General features: G+C 49.5%; 1 protein-coding gene across 12 annotated transcripts; it reads right to left on the minus strand.

The window, feature by feature from the left end:
• Positions 1–6,474: 6,474 nt before the first annotated feature.
• On the minus strand, positions 6,475–26,649 carry LOC119867857 (collagen alpha-1(I) chain-like). 12 transcript variants are annotated; one of them, XR_005384888.1, is made up of 4 exons: positions 26,381–26,648; positions 20,610–20,717; positions 19,418–20,176; positions 18,711–19,107 (listed from the first exon to the last, which is right to left on the minus strand). XR_005384888.1 is itself a non-coding variant. In XM_038585060.1 (4 exons), the coding sequence occupies exons 1-4, from the start codon at positions 26,588–26,590 to the stop codon at positions 19,438–19,440; spliced, it is 684 nt and encodes a 227-aa protein (XP_038440988.1). In that variant the 5' UTR covers positions 26,591–26,649; the 3' UTR covers positions 18,711–19,437. The 12 variants fall into 12 exon arrangements, 1 of the variants encoding a protein (XP_038440988.1); XR_005384886.1 differs by having other exon boundaries at positions 19,418–20,135; positions 20,610–20,720; XR_005384885.1 differs by having other exon boundaries at positions 19,418–20,148; positions 20,610–20,720.
• Between the last annotated feature and the right edge of the window lie 111 nt (positions 26,650–26,760).

Raw genomic sequence — 26,760 nt, forward strand, 5'->3', positions numbered from 1 at the left:
TGTAGTTGCCTTGGCCGCCGCCTCGGTTTCCCCTCCTTGCTTCCGCCTGCGAACGCCACACAGTAAGGGGCAGCCATCACAGGGCTCACCTCTGCTCTCTATTCAGGTCACTATCTATCGTGTCATGTTCACGGTCTTGAAAACCATTATCTTATATATTTCATCTTGCAGTTTAAGCAGGAGGTACATCTGATTCACTGTGACGTCTCGGCCAAAAGTGGAAGGGAAGCCTAAATCTAGATTTGCACTACTTCTATGATACAGAAAATATACTGATCTCTCAGAATCGTGCAGACGTGCAGGGGTTCACAAAGCACCAGGCCCCATCAGTTCTTCACCACAGATCCTTCTGTGTACCTGGGTAGCTTACATTTTTAGTCCATACTACTTGTAAAATCCACTTGACAGAAATAGCTCTGTGAATACTAAGAATGTTCATATTCAGGAAACAACAATTTGCTTTATTCTATTGAGATTCTTTTGAATGGTTAAACATTTGAGTAGAAATACTCCCTGTGACTATAGTATGAAATATTTAGATCTCATGGAAACTGGTATGATATAAGCAAATGTCAAGAACTTCAGGGGAAATTAACAAAAGATCTGCGTAGCCAAAAGAATGATCTTGGCATAGTACATAATTCTTTTGAATTCACTATTAAAAAGATGTATCTGTATTTAAATAATTATGTGGTGGGAAAAAAAGTCTCCCCCAAATTACTGCTTTCTCTTCCCTAACACTTTTTAAGTAAAACCCACAATAACTAACAAATTATATAAAACTATTGGAATTTCTAGAAGCTAAAATACTTCGTGGCTTATCTTCTTGGCGAAGATACATATGTATCTTTACGCTCTGTTTTTATTTCCATATGTTTAAATTGGATCTCAAGAAATAGTTTGACACCTTTGACCACTTTTGGCTTCTTGGTTCCTTTGCTTGCCTTTATGTTAATGATAAAGACTGAAGCTCGCGCCATCCTCAAAGTCGGGACAACGTTTGCAGGGACAGTACTCATCTGTTCGCGGTCTCCACTTTAACGTTCAGGCTCTGGAAATTCAGGGGACATAGCAGACAGCAGCCCATGTTGCCTCATCCTCTGAGCATACGGACATAATCGTTTAGCTGTGTGATTCTGGGAAAGAGAAAACTTCTCAGCCTCTGCATAGGCTATCCTTCATTAGCCGCCCTGCCAAAAGAGGTTTCCAGAATTTGCCTCATTATGAATAATGTTCTTTTTCCAAGAAAAAGATGAGGCCATTAGTGATGTCAAACAACATAGCGTCTGGCTAGATTCGAGACATCAACTGACTGTTTACAACTTTCTACTCCATGTGTTTTCCCATCGGGCACAGCTTCCCATGATGACCCTTATTGAAAATTTTCAGCTTTTACATGTGAAAGTCCTAACACCAACCTGGAAAAATTGGTTGCGCTGATGAGTACCGAACTCTGCGTATCGCAGATTACCATACTGCCTCCACTCGTTTCACAACATTGGCAAAGAATCTGAATTCTTAACTGGATCCATTTTTTTTTTTTTCCCTCCAAGCAGGTATTAAAAACACATTGCTTTTCAGAGAGTCTTAGCAGAGTTGCTACACTATTTGTCTTCTTGACAGTAGGTTAAGGTTTGGAACGTATTGAAACTGCTTGGAAAGATTCATTATACGCCTCTGCTTTCTCCTTCATAAATTAACTCCAGTTGACTGTGCCATTTGTTTCCAGACACGTGGGAAAATAGATGGTCTGCTTTAAAACTCTTTTTACTCCAAAAAGTGAATGTTGTTAAATGAAGGAGAAGATACCATAGCGGTTGCAAAGTCATGGTTTTCTTTTTTTTTTTTTTTTTAAGTCACTGTTTTCAATTAGACTTGTGGTTAATCATAAATGTCATTGGTACTTGCTAAGACACTAAAGTTTGGTCTTTTTTTTTAAAAAAAAAAAAAAAGACAAGCTTAAAAACCATAGGGGTACTCGTGTTTAATTTCCACTTCCTGCACAGGTAAATCAAGTTTCGCATTTGAAGAGCTTTCATATGGCTTCGTTTCAAGAGCAAAAGAATATGAATTTGGCTTACTCGATGTAAAAAGATTTAGTGTACTTTTTTCTCAGTTTTTAAAAAACAGCCTTAAAATTTAATTAAATGCCTCTTTTTTAATGTGTTTATGAATTCTAATAGTAATTTTAAGGTGTCCCTCACCCATTCCTGGATGAGATTTATATCTCTCTATATAAGTCAACAGTAAATCATGGGCTTTCACATGTGAATGCTAAAGGATTTGTCATATACACTTTATTTTTTTTAAGATTTTATTTATTTATTCATGAGGGAGGCAGAGACACAGGCAGAGGGAGAAGCAGGCTCCCTGCAGGGAGCCCGACGTGGGACTCCATCCTGGAACCCCAGAATCATGACCTGAGCGGAAGGCAGATGCTCCACCGCTGAGCCACCGGGCGCCCCCGTTCATACACCCTTTAGTTCTGAAGGTACCTGACCGCACAGAGCTAGATTCTGCTCTTTAGTCGTGTCCCCGAAAGTGAGTGACAGGATGTAGACGCTCAAGGCCCACATCACCTTACTGCAGTATTTGCCTTCTTACATCTGAAGGGGAGCAACACCTGCCACCCCAAAACATGCCCCTTCGGCAGATTGAGTCCCTGAACCGGTACTCGAGACGGATGCCCTGAACCTACTTGCCCGCCTGAAAGCAGGAGACAAATGTCCCAGGTGACGGTGTCCTTCTTTATCACCAGAAGTCGGGGATTCAAGACTGAGAAGGCTGCTCATATAAGCAAACTTTGTTGCTGCTTCTTTCATTCGTTGCCTCGAGCCCAAACTTCTTTGCTTTGTCAAATCTTCACAAGTATTGTTTACTGTCTGAAAACTATAAAAGCTGTCTGCTTTGGTCACTCTCTGAAGTCTCTTATCTTTGGAGCTCCTGTGAGTATGAAATTAAATTTGTTTTTCTCCTGTTCATCTGTTTTATGCCAATTTAATTATGAGGCCAGCCAGAGAACCTAGAAGGGAGGAAGGTTCTTCAGCTACGTATCGATCACCCTAGTCCTGGGCCAAGCATATGGGTTACGGTTGTAACATAACCCCCGGGAGGAATTCACATTCACAGGGAAAATGTGGAAGCCAGCGTCACAAAGTGGTAACAGGAGGGGACTACCCTGCCAGCCATCAGATTCGAAGCTAAAGTCATCATTTTTCTCTCCTAAATCTTTTCTTCTTTCTCTCTTTTTCCCCCTCCTTCTTACTGAGACTTTATCATCCATCTACTTGAACTAAAAAGCGCCTGTTGGTTATTCCTACCCCACGGAGACCTCTTGCACATCCATCCTCCTCTCTAGCCACTGGCCCCTCTTACTAACGTATATGACTCGGGCCCTCCAATTCCTTCATAATCATCATATTACTTATCTTCCAAACTAGGACATTTTTGAGTGTGAAAGAGACATCTCGGAAGCCGAAGAACTCTTTCAATGCTTAGGCTGGGACCACGGACTATACGTTGGAACCGCCCCTTACAGACCTGGGCGTACGGTCGCTGTGCTCTAATTAAATCTAACTCCCCTCCTTTCCTTCCTAGAACTAATCATCCGAAGCTCTACCAGGCTTACCTTCTTGAGGCATTCGTTGTTTTAATCATGAGATTTCCACCTCCCTAATTCTTCAGCGGCTCTACATTGTCTGACAAAAGAAATCTAAACATTTGGACGCGATCTTCCAAAGTCTTTGGTCTGGTTCCAGCTTCCCTCACCTATATTGTCATTTCTTTTATCCTCCCTGTTTTATTGAGGCGTAACTGATACCCAGCACTGTCTCAGCTTAGGGGGTGCCACATAACAACTTCACTTAAATATAGTGTGAAACGATTACCACAGTAAGTTAACATCCATCATCTTATATAGACTTTAAAAATTTCAATTTTTTTTTTTTGTAATGAGAACTCTTAGGATCTATTCTAAGTTTTTATTTAAATTCCAGTAGTTAACATACAGTATAATATTAGTTGCAGGTGTATAATTTAGTGATTCAGCAGTATAATACCCGGTGTTCATCAGAACAAGCACACGCCTTAATCCCTATCACCTACTATCACCTACTTAACCCGCCCCCCCCACTCTGGTAACCATCAGTTTGTTCTCTCTAGGTAAGAGTCTGTTTCTTTGTTTGTGTCTCTCTTTCTATTTCCTTTTGCTCATCTGTTTTGTTTCTTAAATTCCACATAGGAGTGGAATCATATCTTTGTCTTTCTCTGATTTATTTCACTTCGCATAATACTATCTCCAACCATGTCATTGCAAACAGCAAGACTTTGTTCTTTTTTTATGGCTAATATTCCAGGGTGTGTGTGTGTGTCTGTGTGTGTATTTATATATATATATATATATATGTATATTATACCTTACTTCTTTATCCAGTCGTCAGTTGATGGGTACTTGGACTCTTTCCATACTTTGGCTGTCGTCGACATTGCTGCTATAAAAAGTAGGATGCATCGATCCCTTCGAATTAGCATTTTGTATCCTTTGGGTAAATCCCCAGTAGTGCAATTGCTGGGTCGTAGTAGGGTAGCTCTGTTTTTAACTTCTTGAGGAGCCTCCACACTGTTCTCCAGAGCGGCTGCACCAGCCTGGGTTTCCACCCACAGTGCAGGAAGTTCCCCTTTCTCCACATCTGCTGTTTCCTGCGTTGTTGACTGTAGCCATTCCGACAGGTGTGAGGTGACGTCTCATTGTAGTTCTGATTTGTATTTCCCTGATGATGGGTGATGTGGAGCATTTTTCATGTGTCTGTTGGCCGTCCATCTGTCTCCTTTGGAAAAATGTCTGGTCATGTCTTCTGCCTGTGTGAATTATTCATTTGGGGGGTTTTATTATTATTATTTTATTATTACTCATTTTGGTTTTATTAAGTTCTTTATAGATTTTGGATACTAACCCTTTATGTCATTTGCAAATATCTTCTCCCATTCTGTAGGTTGCCTTTTAGTTTTGTGGATTCTTTCCTTCACTGTGCAGCAGCTTTTTATTTTGGTGTAGTCCCAATAGTTTACTTTTGCTTTTGTTTCCTTTGCCTTGGGAGACCTATCTAGAAGGAAGTTGCTATGGCTGATGCCACAGATGTCACCGCCTATGTTCTCCTAGGATATTTATGGTTTCCTGTCTCACATTTGGATCTTTCAGACATTTTGAATTTATTTTTGTGACTGGTGTAAGAAAGCTGTCCAATTTCATTCTTTTGCATGTGGCTGTCCATCTTAAAACTTTCAAATATAATATACAGCAGTGTTAACTATAGGTACCATGTTGTACATTAAATCCCTAGTACCTATTTATCTTCTAACTGGAAATCTGTACCTTTTGACCCCTTTTATTCAATTTCCCCATCCCCACCCTCACAGTTTGTAACAAGAGATCTGATCTCTTTTTCTATGAATTGTTTTTTTTTGTTGTTTTTAATACCACATATAAACGAGATCATCCGGTATTTGTCTTCTCTGACTTACTTCTCTTAGCATAATGCCTTCAAGATCCGTCTGTGTTGTCACAACATTATCATTTCTTTAGTCAAGTAACTCAAAATGTTAATGCTTAACTTTCCTGATCCTGAGTTACCTCGCTAATAAAATGGGAATACAATACCCCTCGGTTGTGAAGCTAAAATACGGTTTTATGTGTAAAGAATGTATCTTGGCACATAGGTACTTAGTACTTGCTACCAAGCACTTAGGACTTGCTGCTGAGGAATTGGTAGCTGTTATGTTATAACATAATAATCCCTGTATATACTGTCGTTTGGTATGTCTTACCTACTTGTTTCTACTTTGTGAAGTAGTCTCTCGCTCTTCCCTAGTCTCCCAATGGCCACATTCCTAAATCCTCCCTATCCTTGAATATTCTGAGGATGCATTCCCTTGAAATCACCTTTGATTCCCCCAAATTGGTGGTCTGAAATTCACATTGCAATCTTTCTAACTTGTTTATTAATGTATATGTCTTTGCTCCCATCATAGAGTAGTATTTGCTTGAGGACAGGAACTCTGTCATTAATTTCAGTGCTTCCCCCAGTGCTATGCTTTTAGGCAATAAATATTGGTTCATTATTAAGTCTTTTATCATTAAAGGGCTCATCCCTTTGGAAATATTAAGTCTCTAAGACCTCTGGTTCTACATATGTCAAGTATGGTACATCCATATGATGAAGTACTCTACAGCTCTTTAAAAGAATGAAGTACAGAGGGGTGCCTGGGTGGCTCCGTTGGTTAAACATCTGCCTTTGGCTCAAGTCATGATCCCAGGGTTCTGGGATCGAGTTCCGCATTGAGCTCCTTGCTCAGCAGGGAGCCTGCTGTTCCCCCTCTTGTGTTCCTTCTCTCTCTGACAAATAAATAAATAAAATCTTAAAAAAAAAAAAATGAAGTAGAAAGGCACCTGGCTGACTCAGTCAATAGAGACTGCAACTCTTGATCATGGAGTTGTGAGTTCAATCCCATGTTGGATGTAGAGATTACCTTGAAAAAAAAAAAAGAAAAGAAAAAGAAAAGTTGTTGAAGCTATATAACTGTTAACAGTAGTTGTCTTTGTATCACAGTGTTTATGTAGGATAATCATAGTAGGGAGGGAGTCAGAGAACCTTGACTTTCAGATTTGGGTGTGTGTGTGTGTGTGTGTGTGTGTGTGTAGCACAGAAATCCCACATAACATCAAACTTACCATCGTAACTATTCTTAAGTGTAACGGCTCAGTAGTGTGGTATATTCCCTTCGTTGTCCAACAGATCTCTGGAACGTTTTCATCTCGAAAAACCGAAACAGTAATTCCCCCTTCCTCCTTCCCCTGACCTCTGCCCCAGGCAGCCACCCTTCTACTTTCTGTTTCTATGATTTTGGCTACTTCAGATACTTCATATGAATTGAATCATACGGTAGATGTCCTTTTATGACTGGCTTATTTCTCTTACCTTAATGTCCTCCAGGTCGTCACCTGAAGGCAGCATGTGACAATATTTCTTCTTTTTAAGGCTGCACCACAGCCCATTGTATGTACACACTGCATTACTGTCGCTGTGTAGTCTACTTTGAAGCAAGGAGATGTGAGAGCCCCCACTTTGGTCCTTTAGATTGTTTTGGCTACTGAGGATCCCTTGAGATTACATATGAATTTTAGGATTTTTTCTATGTCTTCAAAGGATATCGTTGGGATTTTGATACGGATTCCCTAAATCTGTAGATTCTTTGGGTGGTATGGATATTTTAACAATGTCAAGTCTTCCAAAGTTTTCCTCTTTTTTGGTATCTCCTTTGATTTATTTTAGCAATGTTTAATAGTTTTCAGTATCTAGGTCTTTGATGACCCCCTTCATTAAGTTTACTCCTAAGATTTTATCCTTTTTGGTGCTCCTATACATGGGATTGTTTTCTTGATCTCCTCTTCATCCTGATCGTTAATAGTGTATAGAAATGTGACTGAATTTTGCATGTTGATCTTGTGTCCTACAACTTTGCTGAAGTAGTTTTTTAGTTTTAACAGTTTGGGTGTGTGTAACATTTAGAATTCTCTACATGTACATGCATTTGTACACATCATTCTGAGGACAGAGATAATTATTTTACTTCTTGCTTTCCAATTTGGGCACCTTTTATTTATTTTTCTTGTCTAATTGCCCTGGCTAATAGTGGCGAGAGTGAGTATCTTTGTCTTGTTCTGGATCTTAGAGGAAAAGTTTTCAGTCTTTCACATTTGAGTAATATGTTGACTGTGGATTTTTCATATATGGCTTTTATTATGTTGAACTACTTTCCTTTTGTTCCTCATTTTTGTCATGAAAGGGTATTGAATTATGTCAAATGCTTATTCTGCATCAACTGAAATAAGCATTTTCTCATCTAAAAACCTGTTTTTAGGGTGTTTGGCTCAATCAGAAATGTGTGCAATGCTTGATCCTGGGGTCATGAGTTTAGGCCACCCAAGTTGGGTGTAGAGATTACTTAAAAAAATAAACTTAAAAAAAAAAAAACCTGTTTTCACATCATTTTAATAGGTTGAGTGGCACAAAGTTTCCTTTTCATGAGACTATGCCTAAATTCCTATAATATTTACATACTATGTGTATAAGTGAATAAATATTTAGATTTATATTTTATTATAAATACATTATAATTATAAAAGCAAGGTACTAGAATCGTTTACCGAATACTTAAAAATACTGTGAAAGATTTTTTAAAACCTATTTGATTACTAAATTTAGATTTGAGTTTCCTCTACTTGGGGCTCAAACCCTATAGAGTTGAGGAGGAATAACACTCATACGATAACATTCACATGGAAAAGCAGCAGTAGGAATAGTGAGGATGGCACTTTATATCTTGAGCACCTGCTGTGTACTAGGCATCATGCTGAATTCTTTGCGTGCTGATCTCACGTATTCCCCACAAGAACTCTGTGAGCTCAGCACTCATCCCTCTCTCTTCCATAAAAAGCAAATGAGTTCCAGAGAGGTTAGGAAAATGTCCCCGGGGCACCTGGGCAGCAGAGTCAGTCGAGCACCCAACTCTTGGTTTCAGCTGAGGTCATGACCTCAGGGTCATGAGATTGAGCCCCACATTGGGCTCTGCACTCTGTAGGGAGTCTGCTTGAGATTCTCTCTCCCTGTCCCTCTGCTCCTCCCGGTCATTCGCTCTCTCTCTCTTTCTCTCTCTCTGTCTCTCTCTCTCTCAAATAAATAAATCTTAAGAAAAAATAAAGAAGAAGAAGAAAATACTCCAAGGTCAAATAGCCACTAAGTGTTAGAAGCAGAATCAAATCTCAGTCAGTCTTTGGGGCATTATTTTATGAATAGTTCTTTATTTTTAACCTCAGCTAGTATACTGTGGGCCTATTGTGATTATCAATATAAAAATCAACATTACTATGATTTAATTAGAAGAATATCTGAATCTGTTCAACTACTCGTTTCTGGGCAGTGGATCTGCAAGATGAATTAACTGGGCCAAGGCACAGTGACTCATTCAGAATGAACGCTGAACCCGGGGGCCCAGATGATTATGCAGTGATACCAGTGAACTGCTGAGGCAAAAATTTGGTCACTTCATGAATCCATTCGTTCCATTTTTTTTTTTTGGATCTACTCATTCCCTTCTTTTCAGTGTAACATTATCCTCACAATCCTCTTTGTAACTAGAACTTTTCAATTAGAATAACCAAAAGGTCCCCAGTAACAACGTGCTATTGTTATATGTGGCACTAACCACACAGTAACTCACCTGAAACCATCAGGGGAGAAGGAATCAGTATAGCAACTGACCATCTGGGTGCTGTGTTTACTTAGTTATGACTAATTCCGTCAAGCATGAAGAAAAAAAAAAAAAACAGTGAAATCCCCATGATTTTGTTCCCTTGTTAAGCATCTCAACTTATTCATTCATTCAACAAACACCTGTGGAGGTACCACGTGCAAGCACTCTCCTAGGTATTGGGGATAGCAGAGATCAAACAAAACAAAACTTTTCGCAAGGCCCCAGTGCACTGGGGAAGATGAAAAAATAAGTGGATGAGTTTAATATAGTGTCATGGAGATGTGCACGTGTGCCATGAAAGCTTGTGAAAGGAGCACCTAACTCAAACAGGGAGGATCAAGAAAGTATCCCACAGAAAATAATACTTGAAGTCTTGCAGCACAAAGGGACAGAAACGTGAGCAAGTGGGGCTCATAGTTCAGTATAATCAGAGGAGAGGGGGAGTCATGAGAAATTTCTGATTTCATGGTTGAAAACATCCCAGGCATAAGAAAACCATAGTTTAAGAGAAAAAGAAAAAAACGAAAACAAAACAAAACAAAACCATAGTTAAGATCCAGGGTCTTAAAAAATCCAAAAGTGAGTTTTCACAGTCAAATGATATTGCTAAAAGTAAAGGAAAATACTAGGCTTGGTGTCTTTTCCAAAATGATCAAATTCTTGGCTTCTTCCAAAACTTTTGATGACTTAGGTCAGTCTAGTACCGCTGGCCTTTAGATAAGGCCAGAAAGTCTGATTTGAGTTGAAGCCCCGAGGCGGCTGGTGCAGGAGAATGAAGACAACACAAAGGTTCATTCCCGAGACGGTTCGAGAAAGAGCCCACACGGCAAAGGGTCAATCAGCTCCTGTTTCTTGAAATGCGCTCCCTCAGCAGACGCCCAGTTAGTTCTGCTGACCTGTTACACCGTCAAAAAGGATCAGGTTTGGATCTCCAAAATGTGCCTTTCCCCCCTCACTTGCGAATCCCAACCGTCCAGCTTCATCCAATCCATAATGAATCTCTCAGCCATAACTCTTAAACGTGGTTGTTCCTAATATTTCAGTCTAATACGTCATACTTCCGTAGACACTAGCCCATTGATAGAGTAAATTAGATTTGACGACACTGGTCAAGTTCTCTTACATTTATTGAATGAGATAACCCAGAAAGAAAGGAGCAGCGCCGTCCAATCAACTTGATAGATAAACGAACATCTTAAAACAATGGATTGTTTTACGTTGTTGTACGTGTCTGGTGTGAAAATGCAAGACTAATTCTTGCGTTATTTCATATATCCGACATCGAAATGAAAAACACAATCTTATTTTCCGCGTTAACTCCCAATTTCAAGTCATTTCTAGCAACCGTACAGGACTTCATTGCTGTAGGTTTTTCTTTCTAAAAAATCGTGGCGGGTCACGTCCGAGCTCGTACCTCTCACCGCGGGGAAGGCGTTGCCATCGGTGTGCTCCGGGGTCCGTGCTTGAGCCCAGGAGGACGGTCCCCTCCGCCGCGCTCCACCTGCCCCCGTCCCTTGGCACCGCCACGGGCTTCCAGGCCATGGAGTCCGAGCGGGACGGAGAGGGAGGAAGGAATGGCTGGTGGCCGTGCTTGCTCGCCTCCTTGGCTCCCTGAAAGCCCCCGCTCCTGAGCCTGGCCACAGCGCCGACGCCGGGCGCTCGCCGGGTCTCCCGGAGCCGTGCAGGGAGGCGCTGGAAGCACCCGGACGGGCTCCTTGAACCTGGGTCCTCAGAAGCCCAGAGTGGACCGAAGGGCACGGCCGTGCAGACGTAAGGGCCCTCCCGGGTGCAGGAGCACAGTGCGCGGCCGGCAGGTCACTCCGTCCTCCTGTTTGCCCGGTGGCTGCCCCGTGGGCTGCGCGGCTGCACGCCCGCGGCTCTCCGGGCCCGGACCCGCTCCTCCCTGGAGCTCTGAGCTGTGGGCGCGACAGGCGAAGGCCTCCCCGGGGTGCGAGGGGCAGCAGGGCGACGCCGGCGGCCAGGCCGGGACGTTGCAGACATGGGAGAGCACCTCTGCTTCGTGCACCCGAACATCCCCGGGCGTGAGCACGTGTCCAGCAGCATGTGAGCCCCCCTGGGATCCACACGAAAGGTAGGCGCAGACCCCGTGGCTAGCGCATCGTCGGTCAGTCGGCTGGGGCGGCCCTCCCCGTGAGGACCCCAGGGGACGCTATTTTTTTTTAAAAAAAAACACATATTTTTATAAGAATTATTGGGAAACATTTGCGTCCACTTGTCCATATCCCAGGACTGGACACGTGAAGTATGTTGGCGAAGGCTCAGAACAGCAGTGAGGGCAGCTCGAGTGCCGGCCGGTGAGGTCACACGTGGAGCAATGCACGCCGACCATGGGCCAGGGGGAGCTCGGCCCCACTCTCTTGAGCACAGAGGGGCCCTGTTTCCACCCCCGGCTGGTCCGAGCTGAGGCCCCTCCGTCGGGCGGGCGCCCAGGCCGGTGCGCTGCTGCCCCACGGGCACTGACGTCTGCCCAACCTTACTTCGTTGCAAGGAAGATTTCCTCTGTGCCCCATGGTTGCCCCGAAGCCCGAGTTCCAGGATCCGGAGCCCCTGAGAAGAGCACAGCCACGGATTGTCACCCTTGACGCTTGCAGGCTGGAAGGAATTTTTTTCTTTTCCACTCGGTCTCTGGCTTCACTCACGGACTCAATAAATAGTAGTTACGGGGCGCCCGGGGGGCTCAGCGGTTCAGCCTCTGCCTTCGGCCCAGGGCATGACCCCAGGGTCCTGGAATCGAGTCCCGCGTCGGGCTCCCTGCGTGGAGCCTGCTTCTCCCTCTGCCTGTGTCTCTGCCTCTCTCTCTCTCTCTGGGTCTCTTATGAATAAATAAAATCTTTTAAAAGATAGATAGATAGATAGATAGATAGATAGATAGATAGATAGATAGATAAATAAATAAATAAAACTTCTTGTATAAAAATTTGAAGAGCAAACCCAGGTGCGAAAATGGCAAAACGATGGGTTTTGGAGAAACACGGTCGGTCCAACTCACAAGTGCCGACGACCCCCTTAACGGCTGGATGACCTTAACCTGCCGCCCTCCCTCATCTGTGAAAAGTGGAGGAACCCGTTGGCCCTGGGGACGCTGAGTTTTGAAGAAGCAAATGCACGCGAAGGCCCAGCACGGCTCCCGTCCCTTCGTCCCCTTCCCCCGTCTTTTCTCTTTCCTCATCAGGTTGGACAACGTCATCGTGTCTTTAGGAGAAGAGATCAAGCAACACATCTGTCCAACCTTCATTTACACGAATGACGCTCTCGTCTCTGCTGATGCTCATCCTTGGGCATCTCTGCGGCATTAAAGTGTGAGCGATGACAAACTGTGATCAAAATACACAGGGCTGGTTTTCCCAGCCCGTGCGTCCTGCGTCGTTTGCCAGATATGGGAATACGCTGCACGGGCGCGATCGCCGCAGAGGGCGGCCCGAGGGTTCGGCTGCACTAGGTCAGGCTTGGGCCACAGGCCCAACGGGTGTCCTCAGGGGCCTGCTCTGGAGGTGTCACCTGGACCAACAGGCCGGGTCCTCGCCTGGTGCCTGTGATGCCGCGAGACACAGCAAAGTTCTGCAAGGGAGCTACCACAGAAGGCAGGAGGGGGTGAGCAGGTTATAGGGAGGAAGGACGCACCCGGCGGTGGGGAACCAAGTGCCCAAGTAGCAGGGAGGAGGCTAGTTGGCGTCGCCGGGAAAGGACACCCCAGAGGGGACAAGAGAGGAAGCCACAGGAGCTCAGGGCCATTCCTCTGAGGCCTGGTGGCCACTGCCCGGGTCCTGGCTTCAGCCCTCAGTGAGACGCACGGCCCTCGGAGGATTCAGGGCGGAAGGGGGACACGACGTGACTTAGGTCCTAAGAGGGTCGCCGCGGTCGCTGCCCTGAACTAGAGCCAAGGGAGGCAAGAGAAGGCAGGGAGACTGGCCGGCAGGTCCGCGATGGAGCAGATGGGAGGGGACGATGGTGCCGTGGCCGAGGGTGCAGGGGGCCGTGGCGGGAGTAGGGTCCTGAGTATATTTTGAAGGTAGAACCACCAGGATTTTCTCGTAGGCTAGACGACAAGTATGATAGGACGTGAGGGGTGTTTGGAAAGGTCTACAGGGGAGAAACCGGACTTTTGGGTTCGGACACGTACCGTGTGTGATGCCTGTCAGGCGCTGGCGAGTTCCTCGCTGATCACGCGAGGCTCCAGACACAGACCTAGTGCCTGACACGCGTCAACTCACCCCGGCCTCCCCACAGCCCCGTAAACTGGGTGTTCTGATCTGGGGCATCCCCAGTTATCGACAGTGACAAACAGCCGGAGTCTTGATGGAATCACCAAGCGAGCAAGAGTCCATAGGGAAGGGAAGACCAAGGGCTGAGCTCAGCCCGGGGAGCTGAGGGGAAAGTAGCAAAGGAGAGGAGAGGGGGCGGCCCAGGGAGGAGGAGGGGGCCCGACGGGGTCGGCCGGGGCACCCGGGGTCCACGGGCCCTAAGTCCATCCGGAAACACAAATGATCGCGTGCCCGACGCGGCTCCGGTTCCCAGGACGAGGACCGAGGACCGAACCGACCACGTTGTGCGAACGGATTCAAGAGGGAGGAAGAGGGGAGACGGCGAGCCCGGCAGCTCCTGGAGGCCTTTTCCTCCTACAGGGAGCAGGTAAGCGAGCCGGAGGCTGCAAGGGAATGTGCGGTCCAGGGAGGCTCTTTGTCTTATTTCTGGTTTTTGGTTTTTTGTTTTTGCTTTGCTTTTAAATCGACTTTGTTTTTTTAGATGAGTCCCGGTTTATAGCAAAATAGAGGCTTCCCAGACGCCCCGAGCCCGCCGTAGAGCCCCCCACGGTCGGGTGGCCACGCCAGCCGGTGCGTGTGTGTGGACCTGTGGCCACATTCCAGGTCGCTCAAGCTCGGGCCCGCCCGGGGGTAACCATAGGGGCTGTACCCCACGGGCTCGGGCACACACCCTGGTATAGGGTCACTGACCTACATACACCTCCTGCGCCCCACTGTTCCTCATCTGCACCCCCAAAGCCAACAGCCGTTGAGCCCTTTACTTTCTCCATAGTCTGGCTTTTCCAGAACCAAATTCTCTAAAAAAAACTCCTGGGCCTCGGCCTCTGCACAGGCCCACAACCCTGGGAACAACCGACCTTTCCGGCGTCTCCATAGTGTCGCCTTCTCCCGGAGGGCCACACGGTCGGAGCCGGCCAGTCCGCGGCCTTTCCCGGGGGGCCTCTGGCACGTGGCAGTGCGTCCGCGAGCCCCCCCCCCCCCAGCTGTCCACGGCTCAACAGCTCATTTCTTTGCAGCCCCGCGCTCTTCCAGCGTCTGCTTCCACGCCCGGGCCCTCCCGGATACAGCGGCTACACCCATCGCTGTGGGTAAGGTTTTGCGTGGACGTGACTTTGCAACTCATTTAAGTACCAAGGAGAACAACTGCTGGATTTTATGATAAGATGCGTCTGGTTTGGTGAGAAACTAGCAAGCTGTCTTCCAAAGTGCCGTCCTCGTTCCCGCCAGCAGCGACAGCGCCGCGTCCTCCACGTCCTCGCCAGCCTGGGGGAAGGCCAGTGTTCTGGATTTTGTCCGACTGCTCTAAGAGGCCAATAGTGCTTCCTCGTTGTTCCCATTTATAATCCCCCAACGACCTACGACCTTGGTCATCATTTATGCGCTTACTTGCCGCTTACGTTTTCCTGGATTGAGTGTCTGTGCAGGCCTTTGACTCCGCATTGAAGGCGGTTGTTGATTTTCCTATTTCTGAGCTGTAGGTGTCCTCTGTGTGTTTTGGAAAACACTCCCTTATCAGAAACGTCTTGGAAATATCTTCTCCTACCCTGAGGCTCGTTTGCTCATTCTCTTGATAACATCTTTTGCAAAGTAGATTTTTTTTTAAGGATTTTATTTATTTATTCATGAGAGACACACAGAGAGAGGCAGAGGGAGAAGCAGGCCCCATGCCGGGAGCCCGACCTAGGACTCGATCCCGGGACCCCAGGATCAGGCCCTGGGCCAAAGGCAGGTGCCAAACCACTGAGCCACCTGGGGATCCCCACAAAGTAGAAGATTTTAATGAAGTTCACTTTACCAAGTTTTTCTTTCACGGGTCACGCCCGTGGTGTTGTACCTAAAGAAAGAAATCATCGTGCAAAAAAACAAAAAAAGAAAGAAAGAAAGAAAAGAAATCATCGTGCTACCTAAGGTCACCCAGGTTTTCTCCTATGTTGTCTTCTAGGAGTTCTACAATTTTGTATTTTACATTTTGGTCTATAATCCATTTTGAGTTAGTTTTTGTGAAGGGTGCAGCTGTCTTTCAAATGTCCTTGGGAGCTGGAGCGACATTCCCTCTTCCATTTCCCTCTTTCTCCGCCTTCTAGTATTCCCGTTATGTACGTATCCCACCCTCCATAGTTGTCCCCCGGTTCTCTGTGTATTGTCTGGCACCCAATCTTTTTTTCTCTTCGTTTTTCACTGTTAGGGGTTTCCGTTAAGGTCTCAAGCTCAGCGATTCTTTTCTCAGCTGTGTCCAGTCAACCAACAAGCACGTCGAAGGCATTCCTCATTTCCATTACAGATTTTTTTGATCTCTAGTATTTCTTTTTTATTCTTTCTCGGAATCTCCGCCTCTCTGCTTACATTTCCCATCTCTTCCTGCACCCAACCTGCTTTAATCCATTACAGCCCTTAGCATGTTAAACATAATTGTGTTAAGTCCCTGGTCTGATAGTTCCAACATCCCTACAATACCCGAGTCTAGTTCTTTTTTTTTTTTTTTAGATTAGATTTTATTTATTTATTCTTGAGAGAAAGAGAGAGAGAGAGAGGCAGAGACGCAGGCAGAGGGAGAAGCAGGCTCCATGCACCGGGAGCCCGACGTGGGACTCGATCCCGGGTCTCCAGGATCACGCCCTGGGCCGAAGGCGGCGCCAAACCGCTGAGCCACCCGGGCTGCCCCAAGTCTAGTTTTAATGCACGCTGTCTCTTCAGCATATTCAGATTGTATTGTTCTGCCTTTTAGTGTGCTTCTGAATTTTTCCTTGATAACCAGACATGATATAACAGGTACAATTAACTGTGGCAAATGGGCCGTTAGCAATGTGGCAGTAACGTGTCGGGGAGGGAAAGCAGTCTAGGTCCCATGACTGGGTCTGGGTCTTTTAGTAAGTCCCTCGGAACTGTGAACGCTACGGTCGCATCTGTGTTTGCCCCCCAGGTGGGACGAGAGGGCTAGTGGGGGCTGGAGTGGGCTCCTCCCCTTCCCCGGGGCGGAAGGCCAGAAGGATCGGGGTGGGGTGTTTCCCTCCTCCCGTGTGGAAGGCTAGAGCTGCCTGGAATTGGAATTGGGTGTTTCCCTTCTGATAAAATCTCGGTCGGTCGTTTAGGTCGGGCACCTTCTTGTTAAGGTGCGCTTGCATATTTCGAGATAGTTTTCTCTCGAAAACTATCAATACTTTTCTCTTCCTCCTGTCAGAAGCACGAGCAGGATTTTCTCCGATATTCACTGTGAGAACCAAGGCAAGATTCTAGAGATAAAATCCACAACATCATGGGGGGCCTCTGAGGACTGAGTCTCCCAGGAGCGTCAACTCTCAGACTTGTCGGTCCTCAGCCCCCAGTAATCCATCACTTACGTTCAGGTTCTCCTACGGTGGCGACAAGAGCCCTTATGCTGGTTTCTGCTTCAGTACGTTGTCACGCACTCTCTCCATCGGCCTGTCTCTCAGGTTCAGAGGCAGTGGTTTGCCCGCGACCTTGCATCTCTGATGGATCTTAGAAAAGCTGATTTCTCAATTTGTTCAGCTTTTTACTCATGGTTAGGACAGACTGACAATTACCTACCTCTTTTTTTTAAAAGATTTGATTTATTGGAGAGAGCATGCATGCACACACACGCGCACGCGCACATGCCCACGAGCAGCAGGGAGGGGAAGCAGGCTCAGCAGAGCTCAGTTCTCGGGACCCCGAGATCACAACCGGAGCCGAGGGCAGACGCATAACCCACTGGGCCACCCGGGCACCCCAATCACCTACGTCTCTAATGCCAGATCAGGAACCCAGGAAGTCTGATTTTGCTTTTAATATAGGAGATATTCCAGGATAACCTGTATACTGAGGGCAATGATGAGTAGTGGTCGGAAAATTGAGGACACAGTAAAGAGGATGGCTTTGAAAGAAGCCATTGTGAAGAAGGTAAGAAAGGAATGGAGTGCCGTGCACAACAAGGAGTGTTCAGGTTTGGGTGGGAGCATGGACACTCAGCCCCCGCCAGCGCAGGCAGGTACACCGGCCGAGGCTGTAGGTCAGTAGATGCCTTGGGGGCAGCATGGAGTTCTCCGCTGCTTGTTTCCATGCTCTCAGTGAAATGGGAAGTAAGTCCCCAGCAGAGCAAAGATGGAAGAAGTGGCAGCAAAACTTTGCAGAAAGAGAAAGCAGGGACCAATCCACGAGTGCACCGGCTGGGAGGTGACGTTGGCCTTCGGGGCTCTGGCTTGGCCCGCGTGCGAGGGGAGCACAGTCAGCGGGATCACCAGGACGCTCTGGATTTAACCAAGGGGGAGTTTTGCACGAGGCCTGAGGCCGGGCACTTGCTCCCCGCAGGCGGGCTGCTCCGTTCGGTCCATGGGCTCCGGGCTCATGAGCCAACCGCCTACCCTCTCTGGGCCTTAGGCTCCTCACCTGCCAGGCGGGTGTAGCCTACTTGTCCTTTAGAGGGAGACAGGAAGGACTCAGACGAGACTTCCCCAGGCTTCGGCCGCGGTCTGCCCACCTCCCCGTACTCGGGCCGGGCCGTGCCGTCCAAGGTGCCGTGGGGTAGCGGACGAGCTTACGACGGCTGGGTGCGGAAGACGCAAGAGAAGAGCCCGCTGCCTGCTAAGGGGGCGAGGGGGACGGAATCCTGCCTCTCTAGATCTCGACTAAAGCCGAGAAAACCCTTCGACTTCGGGGCACCCCCTTCTTCCAGAAGAACACTGTGGAGCGGGGCTTGAACCCGGATGAGAGTGAGGCCGTCTCGCCTAGCGCCCACGGTGAAAGCACAGCCGGGTGCCAACCAAATGACACGCGCTTCGTGCAAAGCAGAGAAATTCTGCACCTTTCCTGAAACTGCTCCTTCGAGGTTCTACTGTGATTACGTCCGTGGCGCCTGCCGGTCCCCCTGTCCCGGCGGGGGCAGCTCTGGGGCTGTGTTCACGCGCCCGCCCGGGGGGGGGGGGGGTCCGGGGGCCGATGGCCCAGTGCTCGTCCCCAGTGTCCCGTGCTCAGTGGCCGCGAACGGGCTCGCACATTCTGGTTTGTTGAAGAAAAGGCGGCTTTCGTTGTCCTCACACAGGGCTCCACCAGCGTCCCCCGGTTAATTATTTTTAAGATTTTATTTATTTATTTATTTATTTATTTATTTATTTATTTGGCAGAGAGGGAGCGAGCGAGAGCACGTGCGAGCCGGGCAGGAGCGGGGAGCAACAGAGGGAGGGAGAGGCCCGCGGCGCCCCCGCCTTCCTGGCAGGTTAGGGGCTGTATTAGGTTTGTCTGTGGGGGGCCTTTCCTAATGTAAATAAGGGAGTCTCTCTTTTTTTATAAGGATTTTTTTTTACTTGAGACAGAGAGAGGGAGAGGGAGGGCAGGAGCTGGGGAGGGGGCGAGGGGAGGGAACACCCGCTGGGCAGGGGCCCCATAGGGCTGCACCCCAGGCCGGTCGTGAGCTGGGCGGAGGCGCAGGCAGCCCCGAGGGGAGGGTTCCGCAGAAGGCAGAGGGACCCACGGCCTGGTGGCCCCGAGCGGGCGGGCGGGCCGAGGCTCCTGGGTTCTCCCACTGGGAAAAGGGCCATAATGTAGGGTTCAGTGTGGAGACCAAATTAATATTTGGAAGTGTTCAGAGCAGTACCCGGGGCGACAGGCACCCCGGCACCCAATTACACAAGGAGCAGGTGAACCCCGGTGGTTCCAGCAGCTTTCTCCCCACGTCCCCGCCTCGGGGCTCCCCGAGAGCGAAGTTGCACCCCCCGCCCCATCTTCTTGTTTGCTTGTCTCTGCTCGCGGGGAGCCTGGGCCTGTCCCACAGAAATGGGTCCCGGGGTCGGGAGGGCCCGGGGTCGGGACTGCAGCTCAGGCTCACGCTTCACCGGCTTCTCGTCCAGCTGATTCATACAAAGGGCCTAGAACAGGGGCGCCCCGGGGGCTCGGGGGTCCTGGGGTCGAGTCCCTGCTCCTCCGACATCCTGTGTCCTTGCCGCCTCCCTGCCCAAGGCCCCGCCACCGTTGGAACCGGGAACAAGGAGGCAGCAGGAGGCCGAAGGGCCCCGGGGCGACCCGCGGGGGCCACTAGCTGTGGGGACAGTGGAAAGGGTGTGCGGGTTCAGAGCTGGACCCCTGTCGGGTCCTGGATGGAGACCTGGGCCCCCTGTCAGGTCCAGGATGGAGACCTGGGCCCCCCGTCAGGCCCCGGGATGGAGACCTGGGCCCCCCGTCGGGCCCCGGGATGGAGAGCTGCCCCACTGCCCCCCCACCCCCATCAGGTCCGGGCTGTCGGAGGAGCCACCGGGGCCCTGCTGAGGCCCGAGTGAGGCCGCGGGCCCTGCTCCGGGGACAGGGACACCGGGCTGGGCCGTGGCACTTCAGCATCTGCTCCTCCGAGTACTTTCCTCTCTGGACACGAACCCCACTCCCGAGGACGAGGACGGACGGGAGGCGCTCCCGCAGCCTGGCGCCTGGCCGAGGACCGGCCCTCTCGGCCCCTTTCTGCTCCGTCTCCTCATTTTCGACGTCAAGGGATTGTCTCCACGGTGGAAGTCTTGTGGGGAACATTCGGGGGGCTCTGCTGAACCGTGGCCGTGGAACCGCCTACTTAAGTTTGCTTTAGTACGAGAATAATCAGCGTCGTCCTGGCCCCCTCCAGGGAAGAATGACAAGAGCACGTAATCAGAACCTGCGCTCGGGGTCAACGTGGTGGGAGGTTGGCCTGTGTGAGCCGGATGGTAACATCCTCGGCTACAATCCAAGTTCCCAGAAAGTCCGGGGGGGGGGGGGTGACTCGGCGGGGCTGCGGGGAGCCTGGGGGGATCAGACTCAGGCGCTGAAGTGTGTCTGCACAGTTGAGACCTTCCCTTCCAAGCAACCGTGCGTGGGGCCTGCCGTATGGACCTGGGCAGCCCTGCCCCGCAGGATGCACCAACTAATTTCTGCCTGCAAGACCGGCGGAGAACCCCGCGTGCAAAGAGGTCAGTGCAAATGGAAAGCTGCTCCCTACCGCAGATGCCCTCCACAGAGCTAGGAGACCAAGGATGGAAAGAGCCGTCGGGCACCAGGGCCGCTCACCTGGTTAAGCATCCGGACTCCTGATCCCAGTTCAGGTCGTGACCTTGGTGTTGTGAGTTCAAGCCCCACCTTGGGCTTCACGCTGGGCTGCACGGCTGGGTGTGGAGCCTACTTTAAAAAGAAAAAGAAGGAGCAATTAAAAAAGATTGCTATGTGGTACCCAGACCATATAAAGAATTTTCTAGAAATTGAGAAAACATGAACAACCCAACAAAAAAAGCAAGCAAAAGTCATGAGCAGGAAACTCCTAGAAAAGTAAGTGCAGATGACCCAGAAACGTTTGAAAGGATGGTCAACTTCATTTGTAACCGGGAAAATGCACACTGATGGAGCCATGAGATACATTTTTTTTTTCATCAGCTACATTAGCCAGTATTTAAGTCTGATTTTATCAGAATTTGGATGAGAAGTATGGAAAGTTTTACTTTTTTTCTTTTTTTTAAGATTCCATTTGTTTATTCCTGAGAGGCCCAGAGAGAGGCAGGGACACAGGCAGAGGGAGAAGCAGGCTCCGTGCAGGGAGCGACGTGGGACCCGATCCTGGGACTCCCGGGTCATGACCTGGACCCAAGGCAGAGGCTCAACCGCTGAGCCCCCCGGGTGCCCCGAGACACTTTATATATATATATTATTCCACTTAGTCGTGACGACAATTCTAAAAGTGGGCACCAACAGGACCCCCACTTTCCAGTGAGAAACCACGTGGAAAGGCCTAGTAACTTGATCGGGTCCGTAAGTAGGGAGAAGGTGGGGTCCTCCAGCCGGTCCTCCCCGCCTGCCGGGTGCCGCTCCCGAAGCTCCCTGCACCTCACCTTACTTGACCTTGAACCCTGAGAAGCCACGTTGTGACCCTAAGGCAAGTCCTTGCATTTGTCCATGAGCCCCCTTGGTTTCAGTGCCGGTGGTACCCCCGTGTGTCCCGAACTCTCCCTCGCCTTCGGGTTCCTCCTCCCGTTTCCGGGCTCACTTGTCGTGGCGATGGCCCCCAAGCTAGCGCCCGGTGGCCCTCGCGCCTCTCCCCCCCCACTCGTGCCTCAGCAGCATCGCGCTCCGCGGCCGGTCAGCGGGCGGGTGTCCAGCAGCTCACGCGTCCCACCTGGCTAAGCCCAGGGGCCTCGGCTCGGCTGCGGCCAGCCCCCCAGAGCGCCCTTCAGCTCCCACCTCAGAACCTGCCGCTGCCCTCCCGGGGCTCCGCGTGGCCCACCGCGTGGCCCGCCCGTGTCCTCACCTCCCCCGGGCCTCTCTGCATGTGTCTGCACCCACTCTCCCTGCTCGAATTCCCACAAACATTCCTATAAATATTTGTCCTTTTATCCTCCTTATAAAGATCTTTCCCATGGGACTCCCGGGGGGTTCGGCGGCGGGGCACCTGCCCTCGGCCCAGGGCGAGACCCTGGGGTCCTGGGATCGAGTCCTGCATCAGGCTCCCTGCACGGAGCCTGCTTCTCCCTCTGCCTCTGTCTCTGCCTCTCTCTGTGTCTCTATGAATAAATAAATAAAATCTTAAAAAAAAAATCATCCCCTTAACTTTACTACTGCCCAGGCTGCTACCCTATGTTTTCCCTCTTTTCTTTGCAAAACATCTTTCAAAATAGGCTGCACTGTCTTCCCGTTTTCCCCACTACCCAGCCGCCCTTCAGTTCCTTGGAATTTGGATTCCGCCCTTGATTCTCACATCACCAAGCACCTCGTAGGTAGCAAACCTGCCGTTTTGCTCAAGCCTTTATGTGCATCTAGCAGCCTCGAACATCCCTCGCTTTGTGCGACCTCCTCCGTCCTTGGGCCTGTGACCGGTCACGTTGTTCTGCTTCTGGATCCCTAATCCTTCCTTACGCACCATCTTCCGGCTTCTCTTCTTCCTCTGCGCGCTATAAGCAAACCCCTAGTGTGGACCAACAGCCCCCCTTTCTTCTTATACTCCCTCTGGGTTCCCCCCATACTCCCTCTAGGTATTATCTCTATGCATATTATTCTAAAATTCGTACCTTTAGCCCAACACCCCTGAATCCCTCGTAAACAGGGTAAACTGTCTGCGAGATATCTTCGGTGCATGACTTAAAATATCCTCCTATCTACCTACCTAATTTTGTAAGTGAGATAGGTATTAAGAAAATTGTTTAAAGAACCCACATTTGATGGAAAGGTGATATCTACCTGCTGTGATTAGAGAAGTGGTGGTGGTGGTGGTGGTGGTAGCAGTAGCAGTAGCGCCTATAATAATGGGAGGTGACATGTAGAGCCTGGACTATATGACAACTGTCGTGCTGAATGCTTTACCTCCAAGAACTATGACACCTTCACAGCAATGCTGGGAGCTGCTAGTACTGTCATCTTGAGAAGTCCTGGGTATAGATCACCTCGTAAATTTTTACGACCGTAGTTACTTATGATCCCCATTTTAGAGATGAGCAAACCAGGGCTCACGAGGCTAAGCACACAGCTAGTCAACGGCAGAGCCAGTAGCTGAGCCTGAGCAGAAGGGTGATGACGACGGCGATAGCCATCATTTCCTGGCACCCTTCCCAGGCCAGGACCTGTGTGAGGTAGGCCCACGTGTGATCTCCTCTGACTTCCAGAGGTCCGTGAGGTTTTCCTTGTGACTATTAGGAGACTAGAGCTGAGAAAGTTTGAAAAACCCTAGTTTACAAGGCTAATAAATTGCAGAGTCGGTGTAACTGATTAAAAGGGGCAACAAATTCTTCACACTCCCCACCGGGGGGGGGCGGGGCAGGGGGCATCTGTTTTCCACCTAGAGGATAGAGCGGAGCAAGAAGTGACCAGCTCTTCAGTTGCCTGGTTCTGTGGTGTCTCAAACTCCACATCCGGGTCTGAGCCAACTGGCTTATCCCTCTAACGTAAATCTATGTTATACGGGATCCCTGGGTGGCGCAGCGGTTATGGCGCCTGCCCTTGGCCCAGGGCGCGATCCTGGAGACCCGGGATCGAATCCCACGTCGGGCTCCCGGTGCATGGAGCCTGCTTCTCCCTCTGCCTGTGTCTCTGCCTCTCTCTCTCTCTCTGTATGACTATCATAAATAAATAAAAAATATATTTAAAAAAAAAAAGAAAATTGCATTAAAAAAAAAATCTATGTTACACACTGCATTTTGTGAAACCGAGGCTTAGGTTCAAACAAAAAAAGGAATCAACGCAACTCCAATTACTCCCATTCTTCAACCTTTGACCCAAACCTGCCTTAAGTATCACTGCCTGATTAATCTCCGTTAAATGCATCTGCAGAAAATAAAAATAAAAATAAAAAAATAAATGCATCTGCAGAGTTAGTGTCCCGTTGGAAACCCTCCTGAGGGTTTCACTATACGGCCCATGCGTGCCCAGCCTCCTCGCCCACTTCCTTCCTTACACTCTATTTTGGCCAAAATAAACTATTCGTTGCTTCTCCACAGATCTCTCCTCACCACCCTCCCTCTCTTGACACACACTCACCGTCTTCCGCCTTCATAGCATTGCTGTTTGCTCAAAATTCTTTCCCCCGCCAAAGTAAGAACCACATTAAATACGATCTTTTTTTTTTGATATCTCCAGATGAAAGAGATTTCTCCCTCCTTTGAGTCGCCTGTAAAATTTCCTTTTATTATTTAAAGAATTAATCTTGTGTGATAGATATTTGTGAAAAGTCATCATTCCTTTTACTAGATTTCAAGCTTCCCAAGGAACAGACGGTATCTTAGTCATCAATGTATCACCTACAGTAACCTCCTGGAACCTTCTACATAATAGGTTTTGAGAATTTGGTGATCTAATAAATAACGTTTTATTTTCTCTGAGTCAAAACCAACTGAGAAAAAGGCCCTGAGGTTATATTGGTGGAGAAATATCAGCTTTGTTATTGGTAAAAACTAGATTAGAAAATATGACCAAATGACCTGATAATATGCCTCTAAAATAGTAGGCTTGTCTTCTACCCTCTCACAGAAGAGCTGGCCCAGTTCGTCTTCCCCTCAAGGCCGAGCCTGACTGTTGGGTGGAGAGCCAGGTCAGAACGGACCAATCCCGCTTGGGACGGATGCATGGACACACAGGCCCTTCTCCCAAACCCTCCAGGGAGACAAGGCGGAGGCCTGGGGTGTTGGAGACCAGCTGAAGTCCCCCCACTTGGTCACGTGACAATTGGAAAAAGATGAAAATGATGAAATCTAAAAAGACAGTCTATCTTCAATTAACACCCAAATTCACGAAACCAGGAATAGAGGAAAAAGTGACCGACCTAGAGGAGTTCAGGGGTGTACACGCATGCAGCAATAACAACAGTGCTCGTGGCAATATTCACTGAAGTTACCCTGAGTTGGGGCATGGTTCCAGACTTTTCCATTGTATTAATTCAGTTACCATCGCAATAAGTCTATGAGGCATGAAGTAATGTTATCTCCACTTAATAAAGAAACTGGAACATGGAGAATTTTAAAAATTCACCCAAACTCACACAGCTAATAAGTAGGAGAGCTACGGGCTCCCTCTAGAACCCAGCTGTTTATTTTTTTTAAAAAGGATTTTTATTATTTTATTTTTTAAATATTGTATGTATTTATTTGAGAGAGAGAGAGAGAGCACAAGCAGGAGTGGCAGGCAGAGGGAGCCGGAGAGGCAGGCTTCCCGCTGAGCAGGGAGCCCCATACAGGGCCCCACCCCGACCCAGGGATCATGAGCTGAGGCCCCCAGGGGTCCTGGAACCCAACTATTCATAAGGCAAAAAGTATTCATGACCCTTTTTGCATTGCTTTACTATTGAAACCTCCCCAGCTCACACCGCACCTCCCAACCCCTAGAGACTTCAACAGCTCAGGGATTCTCTGTGTCACAAATAGGTTGTTATGGGTTTGGTAGCGAGTGAGTGGGAGCTCCTGGGACTGTGTCCCCAGGTTCCTACACGGCTGCATCAGTCGTGAAATCCTAGGGGCGCCTGGATATTCCCTTAAACATGCATGTAAGTGATAGCGTCTGGTCTAGAGGTGCCTCTTTCCTCTCACCCACCCCATTCATGGTATTTCCCTTAACAGGTTCAGTGTGCTACCAGGACACTCTGCTTAGCTGAGAAAATGCCAGAAAAACAGCTTGCTGACCAACGCGGCTTGCCCAGTTGGCCCGGCTGGAGAGCCACGTGTCACAGCAGGTCGGGACCCACCACCCCCGGTTATGAGGGGCCAGTGGCCTCTGTGGCTGCTATGGGAACACAGCTGCAGACACCCCCCGACGGTGGGTGCCCCAGGTTGGAGCCCCGCGGCCTCCACCAGCAGCATGGCCCCCGGGGAGGAGGAGTGGGGCCCGGGGTGGGGGGAGGAGGAGCGGTAGGTGGTGAATTGGGCTGCAGGGGTGACCCTCCAGCACCAGGGCGGACCCACCACACACCCAGGATGGGCGCAGGTGCAGTGGACCCCCACACTGACTCCCCCCACACATTGGGTCCCCCCACACTGACTCCCCCACACACACACCTGCGCCCCCACCGGGTCCCCCACACCGACTCCCCCCACACACTGGGTCCCCCCACACTGACTCCCCCACACACACCTGCCCCCCCACCAGGTCCCCCACACTGACTCCCCCACACACACCTGCACCCCCACCGGGTCCCCCACACTGACTCCCCCCCACACACACCTGCCCCCCCCATCTACCCCCCGCCACCCACCCACCGTCTATATGGGATCTTAGCCGGACCAGGCTGATTCAGGAGCGAGTCCTGGGGGAAACTCCCTGTGGCCCCGACCCACTGAGTCAGAGCAGTTTCTTCCCCAGAACCCATGACTCACCGGCTCCAGCCTGTTGCTCCCGCCCTGAGGACATTTTAAGCCAGATTTCCTCCTCCGTCCCCCTGAGCCTGGAAGTTCCACAGAGGCCAGCGCGGGTGGGACTCCTTCGGCCTCCTCTGCCTCCCCGCCTCCCGGTCCACCAGTCGTGGGGCTGCCTGGAAATCCTCTTCCTGTGCCTCCCCACCGCCCCTGCTGGCAGAGCACTCCCATGGGCCGGGTGGAGGAGGGCCAGGGCCAGGGGGAGGAGGGCCAGGGCCAGGGGGAGGAGGGCCAGGGCCGGGTGGAGGAGGGCCAGGGCCAGTGGGAGGAGGGTCAGGGCCAGGGGGAGGAGGACTAGGGCCCAGGTGGAGGAGGGCCAGGGACCAGGTAAGGAGGGTCAG

This window comes from Canis lupus, chromosome 36 (genome assembly GCF_011100685.1).
Source record: "Canis lupus familiaris isolate Mischka breed German Shepherd chromosome 36, alternate assembly UU_Cfam_GSD_1.0, whole genome shotgun sequence".
NCBI lineage: Eukaryota > Metazoa > Chordata > Mammalia > Carnivora > Canidae > Canis > Canis lupus.

What these genes read in the sequence shown, in the direction of transcription:
- LOC119867857 (XM_038585060.1), bottom strand. Translation starts at nt 26,590, where the DNA reads ATGGGAGTGCTCTGCCAGCAGGGGCGGTGGGGAGGCACAGGAAGAGGA. An exon ending in GGAGCAACAGGCTGGAGCCG is followed by an intron (nt 20,718 to 26,380) that starts GTGAGTCATGGG and finishes TTTTTAAAGTAG; the next exon opens with GCTCCACACCCAGCCGTGCA. An exon ending in GAGTCCGGATGCTTAACCAG is followed by an intron (nt 20,136 to 20,609) that starts GTGAGCGGCCCT and finishes AAACTTAAGTAG; the next exon opens with GCGGTTCCACGGCCACGGTT.